This window comes from Girardinichthys multiradiatus, chromosome 21, assembly GCF_021462225.1.
Source record: "Girardinichthys multiradiatus isolate DD_20200921_A chromosome 21, DD_fGirMul_XY1, whole genome shotgun sequence".
NCBI lineage: Eukaryota > Metazoa > Chordata > Actinopteri > Cyprinodontiformes > Goodeidae > Girardinichthys > Girardinichthys multiradiatus.
In genome coordinates, this window is record NC_061813.1 from 28,455,581 (window position 1) to 28,475,663 (window position 20,083).

A 20,083-nucleotide genomic window follows, 5' to 3' on the forward strand; every position below is an offset into this window, starting at 1 on the left:
CTTAGAATACCTTAAGTTGGTGACTGAGGTGTCCTGCCAGTCCCCAGCTGCCACAGAGCGCTTTACCACTCCTCCCAATTCCTTAGCTTGATGCTCAGGATGCAAAGAAAGAGGAACATGAAGAACAGCTTCATCTGACATTAAATACCATTCTGCTTGGTCAGGTATTAAATCAACTGCTGCAGCCACACCCTCCGGAGCCACATAAATATTTGTTGGATGAAATAAACCATGTCCTACGTTCTACTGTTTCATTAAACAAATCCTGGTACCATTCAGTGTGACAACGGTCGTAGAACAGAGTGACATGGGATGCTCTTTAGGATGCTGATTAGGGTCCCAATCGAATTGAGGGACTGCAACGGGGGCGGATACTGATTTCTTATGGCCTTCCCTAGGGCTGTCATTACACGTGTCAGGGGTGTGTCATCAGGGTCCTGACTGCAATCAGCATTCTGTTCTATCTCCCTAGCCACCGAGGGATGCACAGTTCGCCCCAAAATTGATCTAAAGTCACCCAAGGCCAGTGTCATGCCTTTAGTCAATGTATCTAATTCCTGTAACCTGACCCGTCCGCATCCTACAATAGGTGGCAACTTATCCACTAATGCCTGTACATTTCCCAATAAAAAAGGGATATATTTTGTCATTCCAACTGATGAAGTCAACAACGGACATTGAAATCTGGATGGACCACTCTGGCTACAAGTAGTCATGGTGTGTTCTTCCAGAATCTTTAAACTGTTTTTCTGTCATCTGTTGAGAAGCTTTCTCATATAAACTTTTGATTCCAATAGTGTAACCCCTCTTACAAGTCTAAGCGTTTCTTGTGCTTCTGTCTCTCTTATATCCACGGTTCAACCATCTACCTCACGGTTCCCTGTTGAAAAACTTGTCTCTTTTTTTTTTTTTTTTACTCTATGGCAATACAGTTTGTAATATAATCACCGCTTCTACAGTCACTCACACTCAAGTGCAGCCATTCGCAGCCACTCATTTGTATTCTCTTCTCACTCATGAGCATAATAAATCCAGTTAGACAAATACGAAAACACAACAAGATATATAGCTTGCGCGCGTGGAGGGCCTCAAACCCTTCCACTCAGCGGGACTTTTTCAATCTCTCCTGGCCCAACCGCTGTGATGCCAAACCCGGTTTGACTCCTAGGAATCAACCCTCCGTTGACTCCCTGGAATTCCTTTTACTTAATCTTATTATTACAGTTTCACCATTTAAGTATCTCAACTGTCTTCCCTCACCTGCCAGTTCAGAGTCTCGGGGTCCTATCCCTGGCCACTTTGAGGCGTCCTCAGTCCCTCGGGGAGGCTCTTACTAACCCCAGCCTAAATACCCCAGTCCTCGTCAGGACTGAGTTTGGATTGCCAAATCCGGAACTTATTTACTTCAACACCGTCACCATTTAAGTATCTTCGGTGAAAAGTATATTACAGCTTCAACATTCAAGTATCTCGGCTAAAATTTATCTTGTCTCAATCAACAAATATTTTTACGCAGTACATAATTTCTTTACCATAATACGTTATTTCAACCAACAAATATTTTACCCAAAACTGATCAAGACTGTAAAATTAAGAGAAAAAGATATCTATTCCACAACACCACCTACACTATTAGCAGGCAAAAGGAGAATAAATATAGATCTCCTTACCTTTTGTTTTGGGTCGACCCTGTGGTGTTGTAGAATGACGTCTGCCTCATAGTCAATTAATTATCCTTTAGTTAGTGCCAAATCCGGGTCACGGCACCAACTGTCTGCAGGGCGTCTCCCCTTACACACTCTCACCCACTCCGCCTGAAAACGTCTGTTTTCACAGATTATTTCTGTATTTTATGTGTTTGTGTATTATGTACTTTTCTCTGGAGTCCACTAAATGGCCTCCAAGTCAAACTATTCTTGCTGAATTATCCTATTCCAGCTCATAGTTTTCTCATGCTGGTCTTGTTACAAATGTCATTTATAACTCACAGTCATGCTCTCACTGTTACTGGTCTTACAGATTCATACAAACTGTTCACAGTAACTTATTTGCTTCACAGGACTTATAGTATGTGCTTTATGTATTATTACATCTGTAATCTAGTTTTATCGAGGCAGAACTCGCATAAAACACAGCATTCACACCCTTGTGTTTTTGCCTGGTCTCAGATTCTGACTTCTTTATACAATGAACAACCTTCCTAGGGACTCTAACCCTATTTTTTAAAGGACTCAAACCTTAAGAAAACTGTTTACACTTCGGAGGTCCCCACCCTCCGGGACTTCAACACAGCAAAATCATGAATTCTTGTCAGAAAACATGTGGAGTTGCCAAACTCAGGAAACACACAGGCCTCGAACCCTTATTCAGAGGGACTCTAACCCTTTGGGCCTCAAACCCTTATTCAGAGGGATTCTAACCCTTTAGTTCAAAAAACACTTCTCATTTTGCTTTTTGTGACCTCTTTTACAGTACCTTAATGCATTACTTTACACGTGTTAAATTTAGCAGAACATTTCACTTACTCAGACATCTGACACCAAGAATTTAGGCCTATCGACAATGCCAAAAGTGCAGAGTTCGTTTAAACAGGTTTCTGCTTACCTTATAAGAAGTGCGGGGGTACCCCGGTGTCAGAGTCTTTTGGTGAAGTTCTGATTTAGCCGAAAGTCCTCACTTTTCCCAAATCACGTCGGGATCACCAAGTTGTTGGAGTTGTTCCCCAGAAACTCCTGCGTGCTCGTTTGTTTTGGTAAAGCTAAATAACACAGAGTCTGCACAGTTTCTTTTGCCCCGGCCGGAGGAGAGGTGTTCCAGCTAAGTCACCAGAACACTTCTGACTTTTCCTCCCCAAAGACAGAGTTTTTATTCAAAAGCAAGGCGTGTACAATTACAAAGAAAAAACACATATTTTTAGCTGAGTGTCTGGTTGAACTCTTACACCTGGCATTCAGCTGTCTGTTCAGACCTTCACAACATTCCTGTTATTCTACTTTTGGCTGTTATCTGAGACATGTACAGAAATATCTTCACTGGTGCCGGGCTGACCACAGCCAAGTCAGACACACACACACACACTCACACCTGTTTTGAGCAATCCACTAAGTTACACAGTACATTTCATTTCACACATTATTAAACCTAACTTGAGCTTAGCAATGCAGACCCTATTAAGTATTTTAAATATTTTCCAACACTACTTGGGCTAACATTAGTGCCATAGTTGGTTGAAAAATATATAACAGTTAAAACATTATTTAAATTTACTAATTTAACTATACTTAGCTCTAATGTGGACTGAACCAAGCTAGAACCAATGTTAGCTAACCAATGAATGAAGCTAACATTAGCTTTACTGTTAGCAAGGCTAATTCTTGCCATCTAACATAAGCTTACTAGCTAGTCATTTTCATTATGTTGTTATATGTAAAAGAAAAAACACAATTATTTTAAGCATAATCTTTTATTTCCCCCCCCCCTCTGTAAATTTTCTGTAATTGCTGTTTGGATTTTTAAATAGTTTTTAGTTATGCTATTGCAATGAAATAATTTATTTTAATGCTTTACCCATATTGGCAATAAATGTGGAGGGTACAGAAGGTAAGGAAATTAAAAATGAAGAGAGTAATAAAAAACATCATTTAAAGACTGAACTGCAGTTTAAATCCACTGCCCTCTCAGTAATTGAGTAGCAAGCAGGGAGAAGAGTTGTGGCTGAAACCAGCTCTTTCTGTCTGCGTATTGGCAAGATGTACAGTAATACTGATAAGACAAGAGGCAGCAGGAACTGTAATTACAGACGATCGCTCCTCAGGGGCTTTTTCTGCCACAGCTTTAATTTATATACCAACACATGATGCCGCACTGAGGTCCACTGCATCCCACACACTTTTCTGTTTGTGTTTATAATAATACAGGCACTTTATAGTGGATCATAAAAATGTTATCATATTACTTTCTTGATTAACATGCAAATTTGTTTTCCTTCTAATGTAGTTATATATTCATATATTGGAGCATGTGAGTTAGTATATAATTAATGTAACGCCATAAAAGAAAATCTAGAAATTTAGAAGTAAACAAATCAGCAAACCGAATATTCTTCCATTCTTTGTTTAGATCATTATGAGCTTGTTACAACAGGCAGCAGTGGTCTCTGCCTAATGAAACTGCTGGAAACATTTTATTACATTTGCTGCAGGATAACTGGAAGAAAACCAACAGAAGAAGGTGCAGTGTGTGCTAACAAAACTGCCTTTCCCACTATATTTTTTCTCTGCATACTCTAAAGAAAGCAATTAGAGAGAGCCATTTTAATCAGAATATTTTATTATTAAAGAAATCTTACTTACAGTGCTTTACAAAAGTCTTTATACTCCTGGAAATGTTCAGATGTTGCCATGTAATGATAAGCTTCAATATCTTTTATTTGTTTTTTATGTGATAGACATAGACTTGCACATAACTTTGGGGTGGAAAGCAAAATTATACATTGTTTTGAATAAATTTCAATAAATAAAAGGAGCAGTGTGGTGTAAATATAAATTCACGGGCATTTACTTTGATAAACCTAAATAAAACTAGTAAAACCAACTGCTTTGAAAATTAATATTATTAGCAATGTAATGGCCCATGTAGACTGTGTAGGAGCTACAACCTGATCAGACTATCTCAGTGGTAAAATATGGTGGTGGCTGAATCATGCTGTGGGGATGTTTTTCATCTACAGGGACAAGGAAACTGGTCAGAGTTGAGGTAAAGGAATTTGAATCCGAATATAGGACACTCTGGAAAAAAAAACAGTTTGAGGCTGCAAAAGACTTGAGACAGGGGTGGAGGTATATCTTCCAGCAGGACAATGACCTTAAACCCAACATGCCAGTTTCAATGGAGAGTCTATGGCTACACTTGGATATTGACATTCATAGACATTCTATTTTCGATCTGACTGAGCTTGAGGGAAGAATATACAACATCTTGTTCTTTTGATATGCAAACCTTGTAGAGGCATACCTCAAAAGATTCGCAGCTGTAACAAAAATGGTTCTAGAAAGTATTGACACAGGGCAGCTGAATAAAACTGCACTCCACACTTTCAGATTTTCATTTAGTAAAAAACTACTTTGTGTATGTCTGTTACTTAAACTCCCAATAAAATACATTGAAGTTTTCCTTGATTTATTAACTGAAACCATGTGAAAACGTTTTAGGTGTATTTTCCAAGACACTGTAGCTAATCAGAATAGTTCTGGATTCCATTTCATTAAAAGGTTTTTTAGGTCAAGTCAATATTAAAGAAACAGGAGAAGCAATTCGTAGTTCAGATAAAGATGGTTAATAATACTCAAGTTTATTTTATTTCACTTGGTTACCTTCTTAGTTTAGAATGTCAAGCAGCTCAATTAAAATCCATCCACTAGGGGGGAGTATGTCACCCAGGGTGGCTGATATGTTCATGGCCCTGAAGTACTCCATATAGAAATATGACTGCATTACGTTTTTGACATGGGTTACATTAAGAGAGTAACAAATGTAGAGAGGTTGTAAATGATATAGAAGATGCCCAAGGCAACTCCTTATAAAAGTATGTTTTTTCTCTAAATTAAACCCAATCACAGTTTCTGTATAAAGGGGAAAGTCGGGAGTCAGGAGCTGTCTCTTCCTGGCTTCATCTGTTCCTTTTGTTGAGTCACATTGCTTCTGGTTCTGTGCATCTCAAGAGGAACAAAGGATAAGGAAGGACTTATACCCCTTTCTCTCCTTTAATTGCAGAGACCACCCTTCTTCCTTTCTAACACTCCCCCCATCCTAAAGCTAAGCGCTGACCCTGCTGGAATGTTTCGCTCCAAAAGAAGCAGATCCCCCACCACCGTCCCCTTCCACATATTGCCATCAATGATACAGTGATTTGAGCTTAAAGCCCCATGCTCCTGTGTCCTTTCTAAGCCTCTTAAAGAAATACAGCTCTGTGTGCAGAGGGGTGGCCTTAAGGTTTTACTCTGCTGGGGTGCTGTTTAATCTAGTGAAATGCACAAAGTTGTTTCTTTACTGTCAAGATTTCTTAATTCCATTTTCAAACTCTTAAAGGTAAAGTCTGACACTGAACAATGCACATATTGACCTAAATACAGAAATTGCAGTCAGTAGTTTGATTCTCAGTAAACAATTGCAAAAAGGAGGGGATACCAGGGGGTATTAGTGTTAATTGCTTTTTTTAAATGTCAAAACTGTATGGTTGATGTATGTTTTCAATGGACAAAATAACATGAAATATATTCTGTTTTGTTGCTCTTAAGGTTCACATCATTCTACAGGTTATAAACTTAAGCTGTGTGAGGCTCATTACAAGGCTATATGCATTTAATTAAATTATTCTCCACTCTGCAGTTAAAAATAAACTTTGCATCACTCACTGATACATCTTGATCATCCTTCAGCTTGAATCTTCTGATTGTCAGAGCTGGTAGTAACTTGATTATATTGCCTACAGGCAGAAATAGATTTTTCTATCTTCTGACTAAACAAGACTATGGTAGTTCATTTAGTGTTGAGGCAAAACCTTGAAGAAGTCTGTATCTGAACCATGTACTGTCCTTCACAGAAAACCAATTGGTACACAAATAAAAACAAATGAAACTGTTGAAATTTGTTTTCCAGGGTTCTGTCCGCCAGGCACATCAGTTTGTGGAAAAGGCAGCTGTTTTACACCAGAGCAGAAGTGTGACTTTACAGATGATTGCGGTGATGGTACGGATGAGCAGGACTGTGGCACCTCCTGCTCTTTTGAAAACGGTCGTTGTGGCTGGAAGAGCTCACAAGCTGATAACTTTGACTGGGTGCTTGATACCGGATCTGTCCAAAGCATACGGCCGTCGTACGATCACACACTGAAGGATGAAAACGGTATGGGATTACATTGAATTTTCTGCCAATAAAAGTTATAAACATCAGCTTTGACATTACATTGTTTAAATTACTATTTCCTCACTGAGGTCTGATTTTTTTACAGCATGAATGAAAAATTAAAAAAGTTTACCATCTGTTGCTGTTACATATTAGATTCAGGGCACAAAATAAATCATTCACATACTGTTTCAGTGTGTCAATGTAAGTCCTGAAAATTGGAACTCAGGTTGTTGATGTCATGCTCAAATTTCATGAAATGTTATTAAAAAGGTACCTTGTTATCAATTGTAATTTTTTAGGTTCAACTGACAAATAATAGACAATAAGCAGCTTTAGAGCTGCAGTTGATTTATTTCTTTCATTATTCCTTCAGTTGCACTGGATCTAAATGCATGAAACGTTTAAATCATTAATTTACATTTAATCTTTTACCAACCTGCATCAGGCCAGAGATGTTACTTTACAACTACAATAACCACTAAACACTGATTAACGCAATTCATTTTATTTTATTATCATCAGGCAAAGTCATTTCAGTTATCTACAGCGCAAACACAAAAATGTTTTGAGTAAAAATTGTATTTATTCGAACAAAAAGAGATAATCAGTCCGGAAGTACAGGGTATTGATACCTTGACTGTGTAATCATAAAACAAATATTTATCTAAAGTAGAAGATGAGCAGACATGGGAAAAGACGATGGCTGGACACCAGGGTAAAGAGAATCACTGGGAGCTTTTGGGAACTGCATCCAAACCTGGAACTATGGTCTCTCCTTCTGCAGAGCTGTCTGCATAAAACTATGAAAAATGGAAAATAATAAGGAGTTCATACTCCACTAGGTTAGGTTTACATGAAAAGCCAGTCTTATGGAAATGTGTATTTTTTTTTTATATACACGGAAAATTTAAAGTGCTCTGTTTATCATCTGTACTGCAATAAAATATTTTTCCTACAGAACTGTAGCGAAACAGTTTAGAATTAATGCCCGCATTAACAACAAATGTCAAACAACATTTTATATTCTGGTACTTGCTCTTTCTCACCACATACCTTCCAAATGCTTTATATTCCTTCAGCCACCACAAACAGATAACAGGTAGCAGGAAATCTCAGAGTATTTGTAGTATACGCGTACTTGTACTCGTCGTGTTCCACTTTATCCGGGACCAGGTCGCAGGGGCATCAGACTCAGCAGAGACGCCCAGATGTCCCTCTACCCAGACACCTCCTCCAGCTCCTCCAGGGGGAGCCCAAGGAATTCCCAGGCCAGCAGAGAGAGTCCCTCCAGCTGTCCTGGGCCGTCCCCTGGGCCTCCTCCCAGTGGGACGTGCCTGGAACACCTCCCGAGGAAGGCGTCCAGGAGGCATCCGATATCGATGCCCAAGCCACCTCAACTGGCTCCTCTTGATGTGGAGGAGCAGCGGCTCTACTCCGAGCCCCTCCCGGATGGCCGAACTCCTCACCCTATCTCTAAGGGAGAGCCCGGCCACCCTATGGAGGGAGCTCATTTTAGCCAGGATCTCGTTCTTTCGGTCATGACCCAAAGTTCATGGCCATGGGTGAGGGTAGGAACGTAGACCGACCGGTAAATCGAAACTTCGCTTTTCGGCTCAGCCCTCTCTTCACCACAACGGACCGGCACAGTGCCCCCATTACATTGGCAGCTGCACCGATCCGTCTGTCGATCTCCCGCTGCATTCTTCCCTCACTTGTGAACAAGACCCCAAGATACTTTATCAGGGCTAATCCTGTTTATGTCTTTATTGAGGGTCTGGTAATATGACTTGGTAGTCGACTCCCCCTAGTTGTCTGGTGCACCTATAGACCACTATATGATATAGTGGTCTAGAGGAAAACACAAAGCATGTAAACATAAGGCAAAAGTTTGATTTGCAATTACCTTAATAGCCCTTGCATCAAAAATACAAGGCTTATAATAATTACTAACTTCATAAATTCCTGTGCTTTAAAGAAAAATGCATGACTATTAACAGTGTATCATTAAAATTAGTCTTTCATAGGTATTTAACAAACATTAAAAGCAATAAGAGTGTGATGTATACGGCTGATTTTGCATTCTCTCCCTGCAGAGTCCGCAATTGTTTTCCAATTTCTGGAAAATGAATTTACCATTAAACAATTGAGTGGACCTCAATTTGCAATTTGCAAACCTCAATTGAGGTTCAGACAAAATGTCTTTCATTCCACTTGCAGCTCCATCGCATCTACTTTTCTAAAATTCTCCTGTATCCCAGAAGAGGAGATTCCAAGAAAAGTATGAATGTGTTGCTGCGGTTGCATCTGTGAATTCCTGTCTCTTCAGACAAGAAAAGTTGTTTAGTTTTGGTCAGCAAATTTTTTGACTTATGGCTACTGACAACCAGGTAATTTGTGAAATTACTGCAAATGTAGTCCTTGGTGTAATTGTAAATGACTGGAAGTTAAAGATTAACATAATCAAATTAAATAAAATGACTTCTTCTCTTGCAAAGCATTAGAGCAAGAAAAAACACACACCAAATTACACAATGCCCAGATTGATCTGAATTTAGCTCTGTTATGATATTTCCTCCTTCTTTATGAATGTTCCTCCACCAAATAACCTTGAGAGACCCCCTTTTCAAAAGCCAGTGACACATTAAGAGATGTGTTCATGATTACTCTGTGACCCTTAACCCTCACTCCCCCCAACCCATAGTCTCCTTGACCTTGCTGCAATGTTTCAGTGGCTGTAATAGATTCTAAAATCCTGCCTTGTTTCTTTTTGCCTTCATCTCATCTTCTTTGCTCCTCCAGGCCATTTTGTCTATCTGGAGGCAACCCCAGTGGGACTGAAAGGCGACAAAGCTCATATAAGGAGTTCTATTTGGAAAGAGTCAAGTGCTATCTGCAAGCTGTCCTTCTGGTACTACCTTTCCCATAAGGCCTCAGGGACCATCCGGCTGCTGATTAAGGTAGAGAGGGTTTTGATTTCCTCAGAAAAGGGAGATAAGAAAATAAGTCAGCTCACCACAGTTTTTAATTGCCACTGCCATTTATCAGTAATGGTTACCATGGTTACACTCAGTCAGTGAAGCCTATCATTAATTATATAAATATTCAAACTATATTCACAGTAAATTGGTAGAGCGTGGGATGATGCTGCCAGTCTTTTCCCTGGTGTTTGATCTGTGGATGTTGGAGGGGAGTGAATGGGGGTCAATGGGGATCCTCCCTTAGGCCAAAAACACACCTTACCCCCACCATCTAAATAAAGTCTATCTCTGCCAGTTCTCAAGGTTTAATGCTTGTATGGCATCAAGTTTGTGTACACCAAGCAAAGGAGTTAAAATGCAACAACATACTGTAGATTCTGCAGTTTTTTCACTATACTCTTGTTCGACATTGTCTCAGCTCTATTTACCTTTAGCTTTTTTTGCAACACTTATGAGATTGTTGGTGTTTTTTGTGTGTCCCTAGGTGAAACAGTTTTTGCGACTGCCAACTTATAGGTCATATGTTAGGGCCAGAACAATCCAAACACTTCAGAAGTATGAAATATAAATTATAAGGCACCTAATTATCTTTTAAAAGGATGGGTAGACACTTACTGACAACACAGTGAAGGATAGAGTGAGTATTGTTAATTTCCTCAAAGATCTTCTATGCAGACAAAATAGGTAGCTTTTGTTCAGAAAGCTGAAGAGCGTGAATTTCTCCTTATGCACCTAAAACAGTCTCTCTCTTGGAAACATTTTTGCTCCTGCCTAATGAAACAATTAGAATACTGGCCTTAAGGAAAGGAACAATCCAAGAATGCGGGATAGCCTTTGCGAAATCAGCTACCTGACTATTGAGGTCACAACATGTGTTGTTTTTGAGCATAAAGTGTCCCTGGTAAAAAAAATAAAAAATGTTCTTTTAACATGTATTTGTTTTATTTATACCCTTGTTGTCAGTACCAAACATCAGTAACTGTTCTTTTGAAATGGTTATCCTGCATGGTTTTACCTACAATGATAAGCTACTACAATGGCTAGTCTAGTGTGCCCATTAGAGGAACATTCTAATGTTCCTCTAATGGGCACACTAATGTAATTTTTTTATTGATTTTTTTGTTACAAGGGTTTGTCCATAGGTAGGGGCCAGTTAGTTAGATCTCCAAGCTACTGCTCTTAGACTTTGCTACTACTTTAGCAAAGTCTATCTTTTAAAATATATATCTGTATTATGCAGTTTATGTTTATTCATGAAAGTTTTGATGTTGTTTTTTTGTTTGACTTTAATGTTGTTCCACTAGTGGCCTTTATTTGAAAGTGGAGAGTCTCTTGAAACAGTGTGGAGAGAGTGTTTTGATTATTATTATGATTATATTATTTAACATTTAATATTAATATTTACGGTTATTATATACATGGTCTTGGGTCAGGGTATAGGGTTATTAACAAGAATTTATTAACAAAAATATTTCAACTCAAAGTCGAACATATTTCAGTCAACAAACTCTTTACTATACTAGAACAATCCAACTAAACTACCAAGCAAAATAAAAGAATAGGGAAGACAAACTATATACAATGAATCAAACTATATGAACAGGATGGTTAAAAACTATGACCAATAGAGTGATGCATCATTACCATTCAATGGGTTTTATGTTTGAGAACCAAAGATCATTTTGAGGAATCTGGAAATGGGGGTAAGTTAGTCTTGGAACTAACAATAATATGTATACCTTCAAACAACCATTCACACTGCAACATCAGATAAAACATATAAACATCAGATAAAACATATTTTAATAAAATAATATTTCAAAGAATGATTTCCTGAATAAAACCAACCTTCTGAATTACTAATTATCAATGGTGTTTAATTAGCTGTCTTTATTTAGTACAATAATAATTAAAGAAATAATATTATGGAGATATTAAAATAATATTTAGGGAGATATTATTTTGAATAAGAACCAAACCTTTCTGGATAAATGATTCTTAATTGTGTTTAATTAGCTATCAGATTTAGTGAAATAATATTTAGGGAAATATTATTTTTCTAGTGTAAACTAACAACCTTTCTGGTTATAGGATCTTTCACTGGCCTTCACCTGGTGATGACAAAGTCTACGGACTCATAAGATGGCGGCGAGTCACATGCTATGATTAAATGATGGGATTTAATAATTTTTCCATCAGGCCCTGTGACTCTTGTCATCAAATATGTGACTTCCTGAGAAGCAGAGAATGATGAACGTCTGTAGACAGTTTTACATGAGCTCCTTCCTCACATCTGAATGGAAAAGGGATGATTTAACCTTTTTAAAGTGGTTTGCTATGGACATTAAAATGAGCCTGTAAATTATTTACACAGGGACACAGGTGGTGCAAAGTTCATGGAAAAATTAAGATAATTAGTCAAGGTTGTTTGTGTGTGTGTGTGTGTGTGTGTGAGTGTGTGCGTGCGTGCGTGCGCGCGCGCGCACATGGGTGCGTGTGTGTTTGTAAAAGAGATAGAAAGATGTCATGTTCAGTGTAACTTTCAACTCTTAAAAGGCGAAATTAGGTGAGTGTATGACCTTGCAGATTCAAAGCCATTAGCACTTACAGAATATTACATTGCGCTTTCATGTATAACATTACAGCACATTTATAGCCTTCATAATTCACTGACTTGTAGCTGCTGCATGGATACAAACTTACATACACACACACACACACACACAGACACACACAGGCAGAAATAGAAATGAAGCCTACAATTAAGAATAATATCTTGCAGTGTGTCCCCTGTGAAATTTACAACGGTCTCAGTTTGTCACACCAGACCTGTGGTATTGCTCCTAAAAGTCATTCATGATTAAGTACAGAGGCTTGTGTTGCAGACTGAACTGAAAATGTGGGCTGGAAACAAAGGAAAAGGAAGGAAGACAGTTTGCAAATTAAAAAGAATGTGTTCCTTAATGTGAATTATGATTACTGGGAAATTATTTTATTTAATGATTCTATTATTGTCAGGGTTTGTGGTTGGTCGGGACCAGGTTGTAGACAAAATCTTGGTAGCCTCATAGTCTTTGTAATCTTTACTTTAATAAACAATAAACAAATGACTTACACCTGGAGATGGAGCAAGAGACACAGGAAGATAACAGGAGGAACCAACAGGAAACAAGTGAAACCGGTAAGCTTTTATACACAGGGGTGAATGGTGAAACAAAGAGAATGAGACAGGCAGGTAATCAGATGTTTGGTGACAGGTGTGAAGACCAGGTGTAGGGAACTGAGGGAATAAGTTTCTATGGCAACGAGAGCTGGGATAGGCAGAGACAGGAGGGGAAACTAGAGACAAACACTAAATTAACTGGGAGGAGCAGGGAACAGATACCTAAACATATGCTAACATAACTCTAGAAAGAATTACAGGTCCTTCTCAAAATATTAGCATAATGTGATAAAGTTCATTATTTTCCATAAAGTAATGATGAAAATTTAACATTCATATATTTTAGATTCATTGCACACTAACTGAAATATTTCAGGTCTTTTATTGTCTTAATACGGATGATTTTGGCATACAGCTCATGCAAACCCAAAATTCCTATCTCACAAAATTAGCATATCATTAAAAGGGTCTCTAAACGAGCTATGAACCTAATCATCTGAATCAACGAGTTAACTCTAAACACCTGCAAAAGATTCCTGAGGCCTTTAAAATTCCCAGCCTGGTTCATTACTCAAAACCCCAATCATGGGTAAGACTGCCGACCTGACTGCTGTCCAGAAGGCCACTATTGACACCCTCAAGCAAGAGGGTAAGACACAGAAAGAAATTTCTGAACGAATAGGCTGTTCCCAGAGTGCTGTATCAAGGCACCTCAGTGGGAAGTCTGTGGGAAGGAAAAAGTGTGGCAGAAAACGCTGCACAACGAGAAGAGGTGACCGGACCCTGAGGAAGATTGTGGAGAAGGGCCGATTCCAGACCTTGGGGGACCTGCGGAAGCAGTGGACTGAGTCTGGAGTAGAAACATCCAGAGCCACCGTGCACAGGCGTGTGCAGGAAATGGGCTACAGGTGCCGCATTCCCCAGGTCAAGCCACTTTTGAACCAGAAACAGCAGCAGAAGCGCCTGACCTGGGCTACAGAGAAGCAGCACTGGACTGTTGCTCAGTGGTCCAAAGTACTTTTTTCGGATGAAAGCAAATTCTGCATGTCATTCGGAAATCAAGGTGCCAGAGTCTGGAGGAAGACTGGGGAGAAGGAAGTGCCAAAAAAATGCCAGAAGTCCAGTGTCAAGTACCCACAGTCAGTGATGGTCTGGGGTGCCGTGTCAGCTGCTGGTGTTTGTCCACTGTGTTTTATCAAGGGCAGGGTCAATGCAGCTAGCTATCAGGAGATTTTGGAGCACTTCATGCTTCCATCTGCTGAAAAGCTTTATGGAGATGAAGATTTCATTTTTCAGCACGACCTGGCACCTGCTCACAGTGCCAAAACCAATGGTAAATGGTTTACTGACCATGGTATCACTGTGCTCAATTGGCCTGCCAACTCTCCTGACCTGAACCCCACAGAGAATCTGTGGGATATTGTGAAGAGAACGTTGAGAGACTCAAGACCCAACACTCTGGATGAGCTAAAGGCTGCTATCGAAGCATCCTGGGCCTCCATAAGACCTCAGCAGTGCCACAGGCTGATTGCCTCCATGCCACGCCGCATTGAAGCAGTCATTTCTGCAAAAGGATTCCCGACCAAGTATTGAGTGCATAACTGTACATGATTATTTGAAGGTTGACATTTTTTGTATTAAAAACACTTTTCTTTTATTGGTCGGAAGAAATATGCTAATTTTGTGAGATAGGAATTTTGGGTTTTCATGAGCTGTATGCCAAAATCATCCATATTAAGACAATAAAAGACCTGAAATATTTCAGTTAGTGTGCAATGAATCTAAAATTTATGAATGTTAAATTTTCATCATGACATTATGGAAAATAATGAACTTTATCACAATATGCTAATATTTTGAGAAGGACCTGTACATCTAAGGAAATAAAAAACAAGCACAAGAATCTAAGCAAATATTAACTAAACAAAAGTAAACTACTAATCAAAGGAACAGGGAGAACCTTTAACGGCAAAGTAAGCAAAAACAAAAAACAAAATGGCAGATCCTGACAATTATTGAGACTGTCTCTCAACCTTTACCATTTTTAGCACTTTGTGCCATTTATTGTCTATTGTATTTTGTTCAGTTTTTGCACACTCTCAGCACATGAAATACAAGCAGGGATAAAGAAGGAAAGCTCCAAGTAATGTACCCAGTTGGAATGGTTACATTTGTTACATTTGCAGACCAGTGATGGGCAGTGTTATGTCAATCACATCCTAACAAGAACTAGTGCTAAATTCTGCATAGCCAGGTAAAAATGAACTAATTCATGCTCATAGTTCATGAGTTCAACATCCTGAACCAAGGTCTATCATGAGCTAGTCATATTCATTTATTATATTTTGTCTGAAATAACGTTTCACAAATTTTAATGCTTTGATTTTAGAAAACAAAAATAAAAATGTTGACTGAACAAAGCATGCCGGCAGCTCACGTTGAGGGAAAGTGTTGTGCCTATTTTCTGCATTTAATCTCCAAATTTGCCCAATTTGTAATGAAAGCATTGTTAAAGGACTTAAAGATAAGCTGCGCTCCCTCTGAAGCACCCAACAGTAAGCATTACCAGTGTGTAATGGAGTTTGATACAGGTCGCAATTTAGGTTGTCATCTCTTGCAATTGCCATTCATGCAATGCATATTCGACCGTGGATGGATTGATGGAATGTCATACTCTTAACAACATGATGTGGGGTGACGCAGAATGTCAGTATCCCCACATACGCATACTTTCCAACCGTACTAACATATGTGCAATCAACAGACCAGAAAATCAAATCAGTATGTGTACCAAATCATGTCCGAATTCTGTCTTGGTGCTTGACTTGCTGTTTAGCTGTCTTTGTCAGTGAATGTACTTGGATGCTGTGGGAATCTTTTCTTCAGGCAGGACTTGTGTACATTAGTCATTTATTGCTTTCCTACATTTGGAGTGAAACAAGCACTGCAAGTCATCCTGAACATACCATCCTCCCCGTGAAATATAGCGATGCCAGTATCATGCTTTGGGAATGCTTCCCTTCAATAGGGGCAGGGAAAGTGTTCAAAGTTGAAGATAAAAAAGGACAATCCCAGAATAAACCTCTTAGAGACTTCAAAACATGTAAGACTAGGGTGGAGGATCATCTTCAATAGGACAAAGACACTAAACATACAGCCAACAATTGAATCAAGATCAAAGCATATTCATGTGTTAGAATGGCTCAGTCAAAGTCCACACCTAAATCCAGTGGTTAATTTGTGGCAAAACTTTCTAAAAGCTCACCATTCAATTTGTCTCAGCTTGAATTATTTTAGAAAGAGAAATAGGCAATGTGCATAGCTAGAACAGACATGTTATAAAAGACTTTCTGCTGTAATTACAGCAAGGGATGAATCTACAAAGTAAACTCTGGGTTACTAAAAATATATACATCCAATTCATTTTTACATGAACATGTTTTATATATTTGTAAAACAAATCAAATAAATTAAATCAATAAGCCAATTCTTATAATGGTGACTAAAAGAACTTAATAGTCTCCTGTTAATCAGCCCAAGAGAGGATGCTCTCCCCACAATAAATGCGGCATAACAACACTGATCAATTGAATATGTTCATAACTGAAATAGAGGTTTTATCACAAAGAAAAAAGAAACCCAACAAGGTATTATATTCTCTGTGTTTTGACATTGTTTCACTTGGTTGAGGAGTGTACAACTCTGGAAAATGAAAAAAACATAAAATGGGTTTTAGCTTAGTGGTTAAGACATTTGACTCAATGAAAGAAGCCTTTTTTCTAGGATTACACATTTGTCATTCATCAGTTCACATAGTGCAGCATATTTGCACTTTTAACCAAATTTGTGATTGCACTGTCCTGACTGAAATCTCAGGAGATAAGGATTCAAAGCAATGAAATAAATGCCACAACTGATATGCCAAATAGACATTAAGTAAGAGCTATCATGGTATATTTGTCTGTTGCTCTAGGGCTGCTTTTATAGATTGAGCTGTTACTCCCTGACATAAATCTCAATAAGTCCTGCTGTAACTCTGCCTATTAATCTGTGCTCTACTCTCGCAGTAACAAGATTATTTCAAGTCAGGGCTTCAAAGCAGACGGGACGGCCTGTGCAAGCTTTACCCAAGGGTGCATTTTAATATGCTTTCAAGCTGCAGAGTAGAATGTGACTTTGCTTGTCCTCTGTGTTTTTTTCTTCAGTACAATAGACCAGAACTCTATACTGCAGATGAGCCTCTGGTCACCTTTTGCAACTTCAGATTCAGCAAGTGTAAAGCCTTAATTTTTTTTTCTTCTTTACAATACTTTAGAATGTTTCTGCAATAACTCAATGTTATACACTACTGAAACTGATTCACTCGGCACTAAAGCTGAATTGACTTGAAATAACTTTGCTGCGGTTACTTAGTGATATTAGCAAATACCACAGTACAGATAAGTACACTTTTCAAACCGCAGGGGTACCATTGATATTCTTTTTGATTCAGATATGTTGCCCGTCAGTGACTTTTAATACTTTTTATTTTCCAATACTCATTGATCATTTAGGAAAATATGCTCAGATCTCTGTTTTTGCTGTTCAGAGGTTTACCTCCTACTAATAAAACCATAAGCTTTCCATGATGGCCCGAGATATTGACTCCTCCCTAGCCCCTCTGACCTTTGGTGTTCCACAGGGGTTTATAATTGGATCTGTTCTTTTCTCTGTATATGTTTCCCTTGGGCCACCTCATACAAAAATATAGCTGTGTATCTTATCAATGTGTTGTGCACCACATGAGTTAGTGTAGTTATCACTGAGTCTAAAGACTGTTTGTAGAGGCTACACCCACACTTAAAACACTCACATTACCCAGTTTATGTACACAGCACTGTAACAGTCAGATAATACATTTTGTTTCAAGGAAACCAAGTGGGTACAATCAGGGGAATGTTGAACAGCTGTGAGAGAGTACTAAGCTTTTAACAGAGGGAAGGTGACAATAAAACTATGTACCTGAAAACAAAGCAATTACCCAATATGTCAAGACCTTAATGACGACAATAATAAACAGTCACCTAATACTGTCGGTCTCACTGTCTACCTGCCCACTGATCTCACATTTGGGTCCATCAACTGGTCTCTTGTAGCTTTTCAAAAGAGCTTTTTAGCTGAAGGGTTTCATTCACCTCATACTGCCTTGAAGCAAGTGTATAAGGGGACTAAGATCTTGCCCTTTGAGCTCGAAAATGTTTTATTGAGTAATTAGCCAGATATTGTATTTTATTTATATATAACACTGAACAAAGTGCTGAATTTAATTATTAAATATATAACTTATTTTGTATAAATTTTCTTAATTTTGAGCTAAAAGTGTAACACTTCAAAAGTGTAGGGCATACATGGGCACAATAGGATAATAATAATAGTGCTAATAATAACAAGAATAAAAAGAAAACAACGTTGCAACATTCTTCCAAACTTTCATCAGTTTTATTTTAATGGGAATTTAGAAGCCAATGTAAATAATGTAGATTATTTGCATATTAATGGAACTCTGTTGCTATACACAAAATTAATATAGCAGATTAGACTTTTTATTTACTCTTTACTGGCTCTCAATTTAGTAAGTCAAGAGGTCAGAACAGTGTATTTATAATGACAAATGTGTGTGTAAATGCGTCACTGATATTGTTTATGTGACATTAAAAGTCCCAGGAGAGGTGCTGGCTTATAGAGAACAACATCCACAAAGCCTCTTTCAAAGTCACATTAGCAGTTTAAAAGGTGCATTAACCATGCTTTAGTGCCTGAGGAGTAGCATCATGGGAAAAGACCAATTGGACTTCCAGAAGAATGTACTCTGATTTGTTTTTAATATGTTCCATATGTAGTATGAAGCAAATCCATCAACATATCTCAAAGAGCAGTGTTTTAGTCTGAAAAGTAGCTTTAGAGGAAATGAACTTATTACAGCCATGTTATGTTAATGAGACTTTAATAACTCCTCTCAATGTTTTCCTGCAGCCATCAATCCAGAACTTACTTTTAGCTCATTTTTCCTCAGCAATATTTTCTGATGACATGTAACTCAGAGTTTGAAGGATGAATTTCTGACAGTAATCACTGCTGCAGCTTTGAAACCTTTTGTTAAAACCACTGCAGAATGCGAAATGTTGCCACATGGTGTATCTTTTGTCATCTCTCCTCTGCAGACGGAGCACAGTTTAATTGAGATGTGGAATAAAACGGGGCATCTGGGAAACCAGTGGAACCGAGCAGTGGTTCCCCTGAGGAAATTCAGAAACTTTCAGGTAATTTTCGAGGGGATCCGTTCCACAGACTTAAGCGGAGGAGCTGCTCTGGACGACCTGGAATACATCGACTGTGCTCCAAGTAAGTGACGATTGCCAGCAGTTTGTAAAATATCTCTAATAGACACAACCCAAAAACTGCAGCTGCTAAGATCTTTTGAGATGATGACCTCTTAGGAGGCACCTGGCAAAGCAATCAGATTTTCTGGTATTTAACAAACCTTCTGCACATAAATTCTACATGTTTTGAGCACAAGGGGAAATAAAAACCCTTTTTTTACTTATTTCATTTAATGTAGCTTTAAATCAATTTAACTTTAAATTCTATGGAAAAATATATTAATTTATTGTTGATTCCACAGTTCAGGTCAGAAATTTACATATGCTTATCTTTTTAATTCTTTTTAAGTGCTATTTTTGTTCGAATTTAATTTAGTTCAAAAGTTTGCCTTTTAAAACTGTAACATTTTTACCATTGTTCCGTGAGCTTCTTGTAACAGTCAGGTGTAATTTTGGTCCATTTCCTCTGACACAACTGGTGAAATTGAATCAGGTTTGTAGACCACCTTGCTCACACACACCTTTTTCAGCTCTGCCCACAAACCATTGACTGTGTTGTGCTTAAACAATTTTTTAACCTGATGTTGCGCTATGATTAGTGTCATTGTTAATTTGGAAGACCTAATTTTGCCAAAGCTTTAACTTCATAGCCGATGTCTTGAGATGTTGCTTCAATA

General features: G+C 38.3%; 1 protein-coding gene across 1 annotated transcript in view; it reads left to right on the forward strand.

Annotated features, from left to right (window-relative positions):
• The window catches only part of malrd1 (MAM and LDL receptor class A domain containing 1), a 92,670-nt gene that overhangs the window by 47,681 nt on the left and 24,906 nt on the right, over window positions 1-20,083 (forward strand). The window contains exons 19-21 of the mRNA XM_047349058.1: window positions 6,658-6,903; window positions 9,706-9,863; window positions 19,248-19,428. Coding sequence (XP_047205014.1) covers window positions 6,658-6,903; window positions 9,706-9,863; window positions 19,248-19,428 — 585 coding nt within the window. The remainder of the gene's footprint in view (window positions 1-6,657; window positions 6,904-9,705; window positions 9,864-19,247; window positions 19,429-20,083) is intronic.